The sequence below is a fragment of the Camelus ferus genome, chromosome 7 (assembly GCF_009834535.1).
Source record: "Camelus ferus isolate YT-003-E chromosome 7, BCGSAC_Cfer_1.0, whole genome shotgun sequence".
NCBI classification, from domain to species: domain Eukaryota; kingdom Metazoa; phylum Chordata; class Mammalia; order Artiodactyla; family Camelidae; genus Camelus; species Camelus ferus.
The window spans coordinates 71,724,873-71,738,513 of NC_045702.1; the positions used below are offsets into that span (position 1 = coordinate 71,724,873).

The 13,641-nt window shown below is 34.9% G+C and overlaps 1 protein-coding gene across 2 annotated transcripts in view; it reads left to right on the top strand.

Moving 5' to 3' along the window:
- GNAT3 (G protein subunit alpha transducin 3) overlaps positions 1 to 13,641 on the top strand; it is a 50,487-nt gene that overhangs the window by 20,570 nt on the left and 16,276 nt on the right. For both annotated transcript variants that reach the window (XM_006187027.2, XM_032484128.1), the window contains 2 exons: positions 7,027 to 7,184; positions 11,509 to 11,637. In XM_006187027.2, the coding sequence (XP_006187089.1) occupies positions 7,027 to 7,184; positions 11,509 to 11,637 (287 nt within the window). The remainder of the gene's footprint in view (positions 1 to 7,026; positions 7,185 to 11,508; positions 11,638 to 13,641) is intronic.

Below are 13,641 nucleotides of genomic sequence, written 5' to 3' on the forward strand. Positions count from 1 at the left end.
ATGCAAATAATGACAGCTGTAGGCCCTACAATGGAGTCTGAACCACCAAACAGTGGGACTTAGTAAATTTGTAGTATTAATCTACACCAAAAATTTAAGAATCTGAAATATGACTTTTGGAAACATTAATTCTGTTCAGTGTCAGATTTCCTATTTTCCTTTAAATGAAACTTTTCTTTTTGTCTGTGTGCTATAAACTTATTTAACATGAACTACTTTCCTAGGACTCAATCCTAATATTAAATACACTATGTTAGAGAAAAATATTTTTGTTTGCTAAATACAAAAGAGTTTCATTCATAAAATCAACTGCGATATCTACATTTATTTTCTTAGTTAACTATGAGCCATTTCATGGAGGCTTTTTTTTTTAACAATAACACTACAATTATCATTCATGTTCAACGATAATTACAAAGACTGTGTGGCACAGGGAAATGATTATTTTGTAAAGTTAATTTTTTAAAAATAATTTAAAATTGTGTGATTAAATAAAACATTTGTATACTATATGACACAAATAGTCATAGTTTGTTTATAAGGTAGCATCTAAATAGTTTCGTTTTTTGTCTATTTTATATTCTGTAATATAATTGTTTTATGTTAAAATACATTAAAAATCCACTTACTTTGAAACAATTTATGTGCAAACCTGTAAAACTACTTTAGTTGGCAAATAAAACCTGTCGTACTATGCAAAGAACGATAGTTAACCATACCCCAAAAGGAGTATACTATCCCTAGAAAGAACTCACCCATTTCCCTTTGTCCCCTCCAGGAGCAGCTGGTTGCCTCTGGATGATGTGAACTGAACTGTTCTCAAAGTAATTCTTAGATTCTTTGCTATACTAAGCATAAAAACAGAGGTGAACAGTAGAGTACATATAGAGAAGAAGGTGATATTTGTACTTTACCCCACCAGGAATTTATGATTAGCCCCAGTGGATGACCATCAGAAGCCATTAGGATGAAAAGAAAAATATCTTTTTCATGTTGCTAAATTCCCTTTGATTCCGCCACTTGCCAGCAAAGAACATGGAAATGCTAGTATGTCTTTAGGGCAGACAGTTTGTAAAGCAGAGTAAGGAGTTCTGCTGGGCTCTCGCATTGTTAGCTTCCCCAAAACTTGGCTCTGCAAAGTCCACTAATTCTCCATGTTACGGTTACCCTCTCACATGTAAAAAAGGAATTTGCAAGAATTGAACTCTAATATCCTTTTGACCTTTATCATTCTATGACTTAGCGTCCATATTTTTGTTTAAGAGTAGTTCAGTTACCGCTCTGATCCTGGCTTTTCCTAAGAACCTAGAATTTTGAACTGGCCCTTAAGAGATAATCTAGAATAACCCCCTTATATAAACATGTGAAAAATGGAGGATTAGATTTTGCCTCCATTAAACAGCTAGAGTTTAGGGCAAAATCCACTTCTTCTGACTTCTAATATAGTGCTTTGCCCTATGCAAGGGTTTATGTAAAATTACTTTTGAAAATTAGGAATATTTCTCTTATTTTCTTTCTTTCAAGGAACAATTGTTCCTGAAACAGGTTTCCTTCTGCATTCCTCTGAGGATTATTTAGCAAAGTTTGAATTTGCATGTGTAATAGTCTGTATTTGCATTGCAACTCTGCCTACTGCTACTTATTTAAATGTATTTTGTGCATCATGCAGCGCAATGTTTGCAAATCAGTGATGCCAGTCATCACTAAAGACCAGAAATTTGTCGGTTAAGAGTCTTAACAATCTGGCATGCAGGTAGAATGAAAACAGACTGTACACTGCTGCCATTATGCTAACTGAAAAATACAACTAAATGTCACTTATTCAGACTGTACGTTAAATGGTGTACACAGAGTAACTTAAGAAGCACTAAGCAAGCGACATAACTTCCGAGGAATACCTGTGTCCTCAAGTATCAACATCACAGTGGTCAGGGACTATTTAGCTCTTATTTTAATTTCAATTAATGCAGATTATAGCAGTTTCAATCACATTCTTCATATTTGATTTTAGGATTAATACATTGTCTACCTGGCTTAAACTGCTTATTCAACAGATTAATTGCTACACACATTACTTATGTGTGGCTTTCAGAGTCCAATGGCTTTCAATTTAGTTTTTAATGGATTCATTTACACAGTTTATATATTTTTACATAACTGTTTGTACAGCATCACACAGACGGCCATTCAAAGAGAGAAAGAGTCCTAACAGAAAATGTGTATGTGCTTTATTGGTCACTAATGCTGTAAGTTTGGACCAGTTACTTAACCTCTCTAAGTTTCAGTTTTTTCATCCACAAAATGTTAGTGCTTTCCTCATTAAATTACAGTGACTATTACAAGAGACTGCAAAAAAAAAAAATCCACATAAACACAAAATATTGAAAGACGTAAGCTCCTGGTAAATATTAGGTATTATTACTTTTGAATAACCACGTTGAATGTAGGCTCATTAACATTTATGTTTTGAAGTTTACATGCCCAAAATCACTTGAAAAGGTTATTTTTCATAAAACTAATATATATATGGCAGACATGTGACTGGACTCTGAGAATATACTGAGGAATCAGCAGTAAATGAGAGGGATTATTTGCCCTTCAGAGAAGACTGATGTTGAACAAGTAATTATAAAGCATTAGCTATTTCAAAAGGGTGGCACAGCTGGATGTGGAGCTAAATCTTCCTCATCTGTAGAGGCAATCACTGAGAAATGGAAGACTATCACTAGTGAGGAAGGAGCAGAACTAGTAAGTTTCCCTTCAGAAATGTTGAGTTTGTACTTCTGTGAGCTATCCACACGCTATCAACAGTTGAGAAGGTTCATTTGAAGTTCACAGGAGGTATTTCAGTTAAATTTTAAATTTCAGTATTTTTGGCAGATCAGTACCTTATGGCATATATTGTACAGTAAGGAAGTGGGTGGGATGGAAGAGGTCAAGTGCTTAGATGAAGACAGGGCCATTAAGGAAAACAGAGAGTTAAGTTAACAGTATTGAAAAACTCTGACTTTTCTGGTCATTTGAGAGGGATAGAAAACTTTGGAGAAAAGGATGGAAATAATAAGAGGAAAACCAGAAGAATGCAAAATCACAGAATTTGAGAGAAGTGTTCCAAAGGGAAGTGATCTAAGTTGAAAGATCTTGAAAGGTCAAGAAAGAAGTATATTTTAGAGAATCTAATGGATTTAATAATACAGAGATCATGGGAAAGGGTACCAAAGAACTATGAATTCAGAATCCAATGAAGGGTTTTGAGAAATAAAAAGATATGAGAACAGAGTTTAAGAACTAGAGCTGAGAAGTATGAGATACAGAGAATCTATAGTTGAAGGGGGATTGTTCTCATTCATTTTGGTTTAATGTTTGATAGACTAATTTAAAAAATATAAAACTAAAAATAAGTTGTAGAAAAATTAAAATAAATGTTCTAAAAATTTTTCTTAAATATAAAACTTTTAAACAGTAAAGTTGAAGAAACAAGAAGAGGAAATTATGAAGGCATTTAGTAAATTTCTACTTAATCTTTCTGAATATTACTATATTCTATTTTAGAATACCTAAAACATTCACTAGAACATAAAAGAAGGCTGAAAATGGTAACACTTATTCACACATTTTGGGTGTTGTGACTGTCTCTGGCATAGCACCATACAAAGTGAATCCTACAATTTGAACTAAAGAACTCTGATTTCCCAGGATGTTCTATGATAGAAGTTCTGTAATCAAGTTTGGGATATATGTATACTATTATCAACTTCTTGGAAATTCACCAACAATATTTGTAATCAAAGGTGCCGAAAATCCTGTAGTTAACAAAATTTGTCATTTTAAACCTGGCATTTCTGGAAATTACTAGGTTATGATCGCCTTTCCTTCCTTTGATATATATATATTTTTGCAATCTTTGGAAATATGATTCTAGGGTTCAGAATGAGTTCTACAAGGTTTTAGGATTATCTTATGTCACTAATATTGATGAGGAAAGTCTGGATAACTTCTGGAAGGAATATATATTTTGCCTTTTATGCAACTCAATTCTAGAACGATGCAACCTTAAGAGAATAAGCCATTCTAGAACCACCTTAATTCCCAAGCGTTTCCAAACACATCACATGGAAATAAAATTTCCTTAGGACACCACTCAAACACCATTGGAATCATCTGATAATCTTGGAAAATTATTAGACATGCCTTAAAGTTTCTCTTGAACATGAGGTCTGAGCTAATTAGCATATTTATTTCACTGAATCGTTCATTCAACAATACTTCAGAGATGTACTATGTTACAGGTTCTGCTCTTAGTTTTAAGGATATAGAAATAAACAAAACAAGATCTCTGTCTTCCTATGTTTATAGTCTAATATAAAAGATATAAAGAACTATGCACTATATAGGTAGTAATAAAGAGCTATGAAGAAAAATCAAGGAGGTCAAAGGTCTAGCAAGTGATGAAAGAATTAAAGAAAGGGTGGTGGGGACGGCATCCTTGAGGAGGTAGTATTTGGGAAGAGAAGTGAGTGAAGTAGGAACGAAAGTTCAAAGGAAAGATGTGGAGGGATCAGCCATTCAAATGCTCTGAAATGTAGGCTTGGTGAGTTCAAGGAACAATCCAAGAACAGTTCTGGTGAGAAGTTACTGGAGTTTTATTTTTAAATATGGGAGTAAGATAATCAGTAAGAGTTCACTGTTCAATCAATGTGGCTGTTTTGTAGAACTTTTCATACTAGCTGTTTCAGTGGGATGTATTTCAAAAATTCAAATTTGATTCAAATTTGATTGATGGGCCAATCCCTTAAACACATAAAATTTGACTCCTTACATGACCATCAGCCCTTTGATAACTGTAGAAGGACTTCAAGCATTGAATTGTAGTATGTCCAATAAGACATTATTTACAGTTTAAAAAAAAAAACAGTGTGTTGCCAGGGATTCTCAACTTAGGCTGCACATTTGAGTCACCTGGGAAATTTTTAAAAATACCTTTGCAGAATCTGACACCCAGAGATTCTAACTCACTTCCTTTGGGATAGGGCCCTGGTATCAATATTTTAAAAAAGCAACCCACATGTTTACAATGTACACCCTGGTTTGAAAATCACCACCATCAACTCCACCTACTCATGCAGTACACCAAAAAATACAAGGTCTCAAAAGATAAAAACCAAACTGACAGGATGGCTTGCCCTTGGGGAAGGTAACTGTAAGTGATGATCAAAGAGGCCTTTACGACATTTAAATGTTCAAGGTGAGACTATATTCATGACATCTATACAAATAAAGTGTATTTAAATTAAAAATGGGAAATTTTAAAAAGAATGAAAGAGACCATAACAGCTTGGTTTGGAAAGGTAGGCTTATAAGGCATGTAGCATTTTCCCTTTAGGGACAAAAATGTTTGAGCAGCTGTTTCATTGCATTATTTGTCCTAAAGAGCACTTGAATGTGGAAGGAGGCAAACAGGATGATGCCAGCAAGAGAGGCCAGATCATATTTCACTAATTTGCAGTTTTCTCTCACATCCAGCTAATGGGGAAGAATGATTTTAAAGTTTACCCTGTGCTGATGCAATGAAATGGCCTTTCACTTGGACCATTTCCAATTTTTGGCCTCCTGGTTATGTGATCAGTTTTATTTGGCCATAAAATCTGTTGGTGAAGAAAGATGAAATAAGGTTCTTAGTCTTAATGGAGACTTTCTTTAACAGTAACAGAGATACCCTTAGTTTTTCATATAAAGAGCAGATATTTAGTAAAATGGTAAAATAAGCCGGTCATCGATTTAAAATAATAATAAATGAAGTTGTAGCAGAAGAGCATCATATTCTTATTAGACATACTTCACTGGTGGCTACCTGACTTTGCAGAAAATGATTGGGTTTGACTCTTCTTCTGATGCGTATTGTCTTTATTGATTTGGCAAATTTACCTCCAAGTTTTAGTTTCCTCATTTGTAAACTGGAGAAAATAAAGTGTCTATATGTGATGATGTTGTAAGGATTGTTGAGATATTACATGTGGTAAATGTGTAAGTTGCTATAATAATATGCACTAAAAAGAGTGTGGGCAAAAATGAGAACGGACTTCGGAGTCTGACCACCATGACGTGAGCCCAGGTTTCTTCATTTGCCTGGTCTAGTATCATGGTCAATAACTCAATTATTCTGAAACCCAAATCCTTAATCCTAATTTTGGGGGGACATAAGCCAGTTTTGATTATTAGTTTAAATGAACTGTGGACTATGTTATTTACTCAAACTTTTATTTCCTTCTGCCCTTATCACCTCCAAATATCCCATCAGGTCTAACACAAAGCTTGCTTTTTCTTTTCCTCTTTTTTTCATTCCTTCTTCCCCCTACCTTCCTTCCCTTCTCTTCTTTTCTTAATGAAGCTTCCCCTCTGCTATTGATTTGCCCCAAAGGCACGCAAGTGACAATGCCTATGTAGAAGGTAGAAAACAGTGTGCAGATTAAAATGTTTACCATTGCTAATTTTTATGATTATAGAGAGGCACGTGATGGCAAATAATACTGTATATCAATATACTTTTTCAAATTGTAATTTTAGTGTATTGAGCTTTAATTTCCATGTTTACCCTGATTCTTATGTGGTATTTTTATTTCCTGGAAAATACATGGTCATGATCAAAGGAAGACAATGTGCCAAATTAAATCAGATTCACCATATTTTAACATGAGCATTTTGGTCCAATGGAAGTTCAATGGACTTACACCAAAATATTGTCATCCCTTTGGACATCATATTCAGAAGTTAGTAACATATCCCAAAATATCCTAATTTCTCCACATATTATTTCATGGATTTTGCAATGAACAACTTTTCTGGACAGTCAGCCATTATAAGGAACTTGAGTTCTGTTAACCTTTAGACATACTAAACAGATGTTTAATGAAATTATTACTGAATGAAGAATCACAAAATTGAAATGCTCTATTTAAAAAAAAGGAGATAATATGTAATCCCAAATAACAGCACACTTTTATCCTTCTCACAAATGCTACACTGTAGGAAGACCAACAACAACTTTATGCGATGGCAGATACCCTGGAAGATGGTGGTATGACACCTGAACTGGCTGAGATAATAAAACGACTGTGGAGAGACCCAGGAATTCAGGCCTGCTTTGAAAGGGCATCTGAATATCAGCTCAACGACTCAGCAGCTTAGTAAGTGAATACCTTTTGACAGGAACTATAGTTGAAACATTTACATCTAAGAATTATCACTCTATATACTCTGCATTTGGAATCACAAATGATGAAAGTAAACGGCTTTACATTTGATTATACTAAAATAAACAGTAACTGAAGAGAAATAAAGATCAAGATGATGTAAATAACCGCTGGAGCATTTTAAATAACTGATTTTGAAACTGTCTGAGAAGACATATATGTTGTAAATATTTTCTCCCAATTAAAAAGATTTAATCATTAGGCACCACGTGCAGCATGAACACACACTAGTGACATGCACACTGAGGTTTTGGGCTATTCCCTTCACACATATCCAAGTTATTGAAATCATCTTCTAAAATAATTATGACACATGCTTTGGCTCCACTGGCTTGATGAGCATGAGACAGAATTTTAGAAGAAAGTAATGTATTGATTTAAAAAGCATTTGTATATTGTGGGATTCTTCTGGAGTCTCAAGAAAGATTATATAATTTTCACAACTAATACCAGCCAGTTAGCAATATTTAGCTAAGGAAATTAGGAGGTTGTAATGATATTTATAATTTCATTATCAAAATGATTTTTAAATGATTTAAACCATTTTAGTAAGTGATTCTTAACCTATCCCATGGTTATATGCCTGCAAACATGTATGCACACATGTGTAAACATAATTTAATGACTTATTCTCTATTTCTGGTGCTGCATATGAATGTGTAAAAGGGGATACAGTTCTTCTGAGGGACTCCCAACAGAACATGCTAGTAGTACTTTAAAAAAAAAGTAAAGTTAAAGTTAAACAAATGAAAGATTATGTGAGGACAGAACAAGAAAACTTACATGATAGTTCAGATTTTTTTTGAGGGGGGGTCAGGGGAGGGATGGTAAATAGGCTTATTTATTTATTTTTTTTAGAGGCAGTACTGGGGATTGAACCCAGGATCTCGTGCATACTAAGCATGCGCTCTAGCACTTTGAGCTATACTATCCCCCTGATAGTTCAGATTTTTAATCATGATGTGTGGAAGGATTATGGAGAGAAAACACACTATATAAATTCTAGGAAAACCTAACAACAATGGTCTTTTGTGATTACTCATTCGTGTTCATTTTCTATTTCGAAATCCAACGGCCATATTGATGTTGTAGGAAAGTCCTGCTCTTGCCTCTCTGATGAAGCGGAAAATGAGTACATCAACTTGGATAACTGTTTTTATAAGTGTGCAAGTGCTTAATAAGCACATCTTAATACTACTCTTAGTACAAAAAGCAATGCTTTTCTATATGAATCACTGATAAAGGCAGTCACAATTAATAAGAAACTGACTTGTGGAATATTCTCATAAAATGTTGCTTCACAAAGTTCTAGGGAGGAAGGGTGAGAAGGATAGATACCTGTAATTAACATATTTAACTTTAGATACACCTTATTGATTACACAAAATTTCCCTTAAAATTATGTAAGAAATGTATTTGCAATTATGTTATCATTCTGTTTACCAAATTCTTTGCTCTTTGATAGCAAAAATATTTACATATTGTATAGCCAAAATGGGCAGGATAAAATGACTTTTTTATATTTTCTAGACTTCCTAATCTTTAATGTTAGCTTTTTTGACATATAAAAATTTTTTTATAAAAAAAATTTTACTGTGACTATCACATTATAGATTCGTATTAAAAACATTTATCTGTTCTTCAAGCTAAACACATCTATACAATATCTATTTGCATCCGTTTTATGAATGTTGCCAGTAACAAAGATTTGTAAAAGGCAGTAGAATAACAACAGGAAAGTTCATTTCCTCCCTCTGTGTCTAAGAAAGTTTTCATATAAAAATCAAAAAATGGAAATGTTAACTTTTTTTTGCCCTTAGGGATCCTTAAAAGGAAGATTATGTAAAAGCTTGCTAAGAAAATAGCTGCATGGCCATGGCTTTCATCCAAATTTTTTTCAAATACTTAAATTATATTCACATGGTAGAATTACATATAGTATCAGCTTGATACCATAGCCATGTTTATTTCATGTGTATTAAACAGGACAATGGTCTCTCTTTTCCTTCCTCTCTACCTCTCCTCCCTCTTTCTTTCTTTCCTTCCTTCCATCCATCCATTCATTCATCTATTTATCAATTTTTTTTGTGAAAGTGAGATATTTTTCATCCTCTCAAACTTAGAGATCCTTTAAGTTGAGGCCAACAAAGAGGTGAGTTCTGATCAGTGTAAGGGAAGGGAATGTTGTTTGCTGGTAACGTGTTACCTCCCCTCCCCCAAGTAGTACTAGCAAACCGGAGAAAAGAGTCATGACAGTGGGAAAGATTTTACTTAATACTTCATGGTTTGCTGATTGGGGTTGCCTAGTGTATGATTTAAACTCCATATGCTTTAAGATTTAACACAGACTTCACCAGGAAAAATATTCTTACATAATTAGAAAAAGAATCAGATATTTTTAAAGTGATTTGAGCTATGTGTGTTTAGGGCCTCTGGTTTAAGTTTTAGACCACAGGATTAAGCACCCAAATTCTATATTTGTTTATTAAACTAAGCATTTTAAATGCAAATTTCTTACTCTGTTGACGCTTCTGTTTGCTTGAAATTATTTAAACATGCAAATAAAAGTACACTAAAATGTGTCTTTAACAAAGCATTCATTTAGCTAGCATTAAAATGAATTTAATATCTGTCATGGCAGGTATGTTTCTGTTTTGTTTTGGCTCCTGCATAAACCAACTGACCAATGGTAAACTACCATATGTGCAGACTGAATCAACAGGGAATTCACCAAGGACCTTGCTTCACAAAATAGTAAATAAAAATAAACTAGAAAAATCTTCAAATACTTTCTTCTATGGATATCTTGATTTGTCCTTTTTAAAATAAAATCAAACTTTATTTGAATAAAACATACTGATGAATTTTCACATTAAACATATGTGTTTCTGAAGTATCTATTTGTCCTTGGTCAAAATCCCTTTGGGTACTTCACAAGTCTTAGCTTATCACAGCTTAAAAACAGAAAGATCCTCCAAGAATAAGTCATCTATATTGCTGCTGAATTTATTTTGAAAAAATAATTTAGTTTTTAAGGCACTGTGCCAGGTGCTAAGGCCTAACAGCTCTTCTAATTAGTCCCTGAAAAATTCAACTTCTCAATAATAATTAACATTCAGCCTGAGTCTACCTCTCAAAGTCTGCCTGAATGGATGCATACCCATCATGATGTTTCTATCTAAGCTGTATGTATAAACTTTGTTAAATATAATGGCTAAGCGTGTCATAAAAACCTTACCTAGCTATTGCTATACCTTTTAACATTTTCATAGAAATGGTCATATTACTAAGTTCCTAAGTCCTTATTATCAAAAGTCTAGACGAAGTGGTTTTGACTTTTTTTAAAGCAATAGAACACCATTTTAGTCTAAAGACATGATCTGGTTTGCAGGACGAAGCTAAAAGCAGTTTGTTTCCTCTAATCTAGCAGACTCTTCTAGAGCATATGCTTCATCAGATTTACTCCTGCCTCTCACCACCCCTAGATCCTGCAGGCAGAAAAGGGACAGCATTGAGCCTGATAAACATAGGTATTTTAAACACGGCCTCTGGAGAAGAGTTAAAGACACTGATGCACTGATGAGAGAGAAGAGGAGATAGGAGTGGCTACAATGTGTAAATTCAGCTTTTAGTCCCCAGGAGTGCTGATTCAGGCATGAGTCAGCAATTTCATGAATTAATTCCAGCATGAACAAGCAAGAAAGTCAAAACGTTCTTCTATTATTGACCTCACTGGATATAATCATGAGACTTAATGAAAATGGTTCAGACTCCTAAGCTATACAATCCAGGAGAAACAACACGACCACCTTCAAATTATGTTATTAAAATCCATCACTCTCTTAAAATTCAAAGTGCCTAAATAGAAACTACACCAATTCCAGACTAGTCTAGCCACCACCATTACAAGGTAGCATTTTTTTGGATGATCTAAGTCCTATAAGGAGAGCTTTCCTCTCAATGCCTATCTAAACACCAGCAAACCTACCACATCCGCCTCATAAAATACAAGCTCAGGCAGTATCGGCCCAGCCACCTTTAAAAGAGGCTCCACGAGTCAGCTGTGTGTCACACTCAGCTCTCTGCCACATTCACATCACAGCCACCAAGCTCTTGTAATTCTGATGAGCAGAGCTGGAAAAGTATCAGTCTAGAGTTTAATAATGTTAATGAACTCAAAACTAAAATTCACTTTGTACTGAATCCTGGTATCTTCAAGTACACAGTTAAAAATATATATGCTATTTTTTTTAATTAGCTACCTGAATGATTTGGACAGAATAGCAGCTCCTGGATATGTCCCAAATGAGCAAGACGTTCTGCATTCTCGAGTGAAAACTACTGGAATCATTGAAACTCAGTTCTCCTTTAAAGATCTGCATTTCAGGTAGGATCTAATGTCTTTTTAAACTATCAACAGACATGTGCATTAGGTTCAGTATTTCCTCACGGAAAAAACCCATGGTCGAGGGCAGTGGCTCCTCGGGCATGCTCCCTAGGCTTCATTTACTTTCAGTACCACTGTCCTTTATTGCTTCCTGCAGCTCTATACACACGACCTCATCCTGAGCCTCATCCTTCCCTCCAAGAAAAATGCCTCTGTCTGGAGCAGATGGGAGTGAGATTTTATTTTCCTCATACTTGAAACTGATACCCTACTTTGGAAAAAAAGCAAATATATTTAAATAACATTTAAGTAACAGGTGCCAGGGATCCTATTTCTTTTGCTTTCCTACCCTCCCATCTGCTTGAAATATTCTTATTAATTTGTTTCCTTAATTTAAAAAATGCAAATAATTGAGATGAGAAGTATTTGAATGTGATTCTATTTACTGGAATAACAAGACCTATTTTACAAGCATGGTTTGAATATAAAAATGAATATTATTTTCACTGCTGTTGCATTATTAAGATCATCTTAGAAATTCTATCACAAAATTACTCATTTACGATACCAAGAAACAGAAACCCTTCATGTTAGAAAACGTCCCTGGATATTTAAGCACCTTTCCCTATGGACTGGATGACACAGAATATTAAACATTAACGCCACATTCTAGATGTACCTTTTAGTAATGAAAAAAGTCAAAAAAGCTTTGACTTTGGATCACTGGAAGGGTTAAGTTTCCAAATCAAATTCTATCTCCTCATTGAGCCTTGAGCATCTTATCTATTAACCATCCCAGAATATCCTTGTCACTGCTATTCCCAGCAGAGTGTGGGTAAGCATACGACAGGCTCTCAGCGGCAGGGATGGGTGCAGCTTGATTTTTGGCCTTTAATGATGTTCTGGGTAAAAACACCCTGACAGGCAGTTTCAGCCCACCTACGTGATGCTACTAAATGTTCTAGATGTACCTTTTAGTAATGAAAAAAGTCAATAAAAACATAATGAAGTCATTCAGTGTATCAATAATGGGAATATTTTTTAAAAGTAGAAAAAATGGAAAAAACTTTATATGAAGTGTTTATATCCATTTGTAAGGAAAAATTGTTTCAGTGGGATCAAAGTTTAATTTTTAAGCATTAAAATTGGTGATATATAATATCTAATTAGAATACTTCTTACATAGGTGGCCAGGATATTTTCAAGTCACTATGGAAGAAAGCTCTTCAATATCTGTCTCTGAAATCTGTTGATTTCAGGCCCACAAATAGTTAATTTCTGTAAGAGAAGCCAAAGATCAAACCAGGATAAAAGTCCTGCCAAGGGTGGGATCGACATCCTCCTAGGCAGATGTAAGCCAAGGGTGTCTTCAGGTTGTCATCACCGTGGTACAGCTCCTCTTTGGCAATGACTTTCTCCAGATTCCTGATCTTTGATCCAGTTTCCAGGGTTTTCCTAAGTCCAGATGCTCCTCCCCCTCTGCCCCTCCTAAGTCTGTCACAGCATTCTTGGCACACTTCCTTTCCTCTCTTACCCTTTCTCTCTAAATTCCTCACTGCAACACAGGCTAGAAGCTGAGTGCAGGCCTTGAAGCCAACCCTACCGAGGTCCTAATTCCAGGTTCCCCATTAATTCATGGCAGTTACTGAGGAATAAAGCAACCTTTTCTTCACTTGCCTAACGAGGTTGTTGTAAAGATTAGCTGAAGTCAAGCCCTAGCAGTGTTATAACTTGGTGTTAGCTTATCTTGCATCAGCTAATGGAATCTTCTGGATCCTAGATTATCTGCATCATAAGCCAGCTTTGAAAATTAATGTCACATATTGAACACCTAGAAGCTCACAACCATGGTCATTCCCTACAACAGCACCAATTCAGTATCTTGTCAGAAATAGTCTCTATCATGAATTACCTTTTCTGTGTATCTGTGCCTTGAACATGCTGAGCCTCAAAAGTCTCTGTACTTGCTATTCTCTTTGCCTGAAATGCTTTGACCCTGGATCT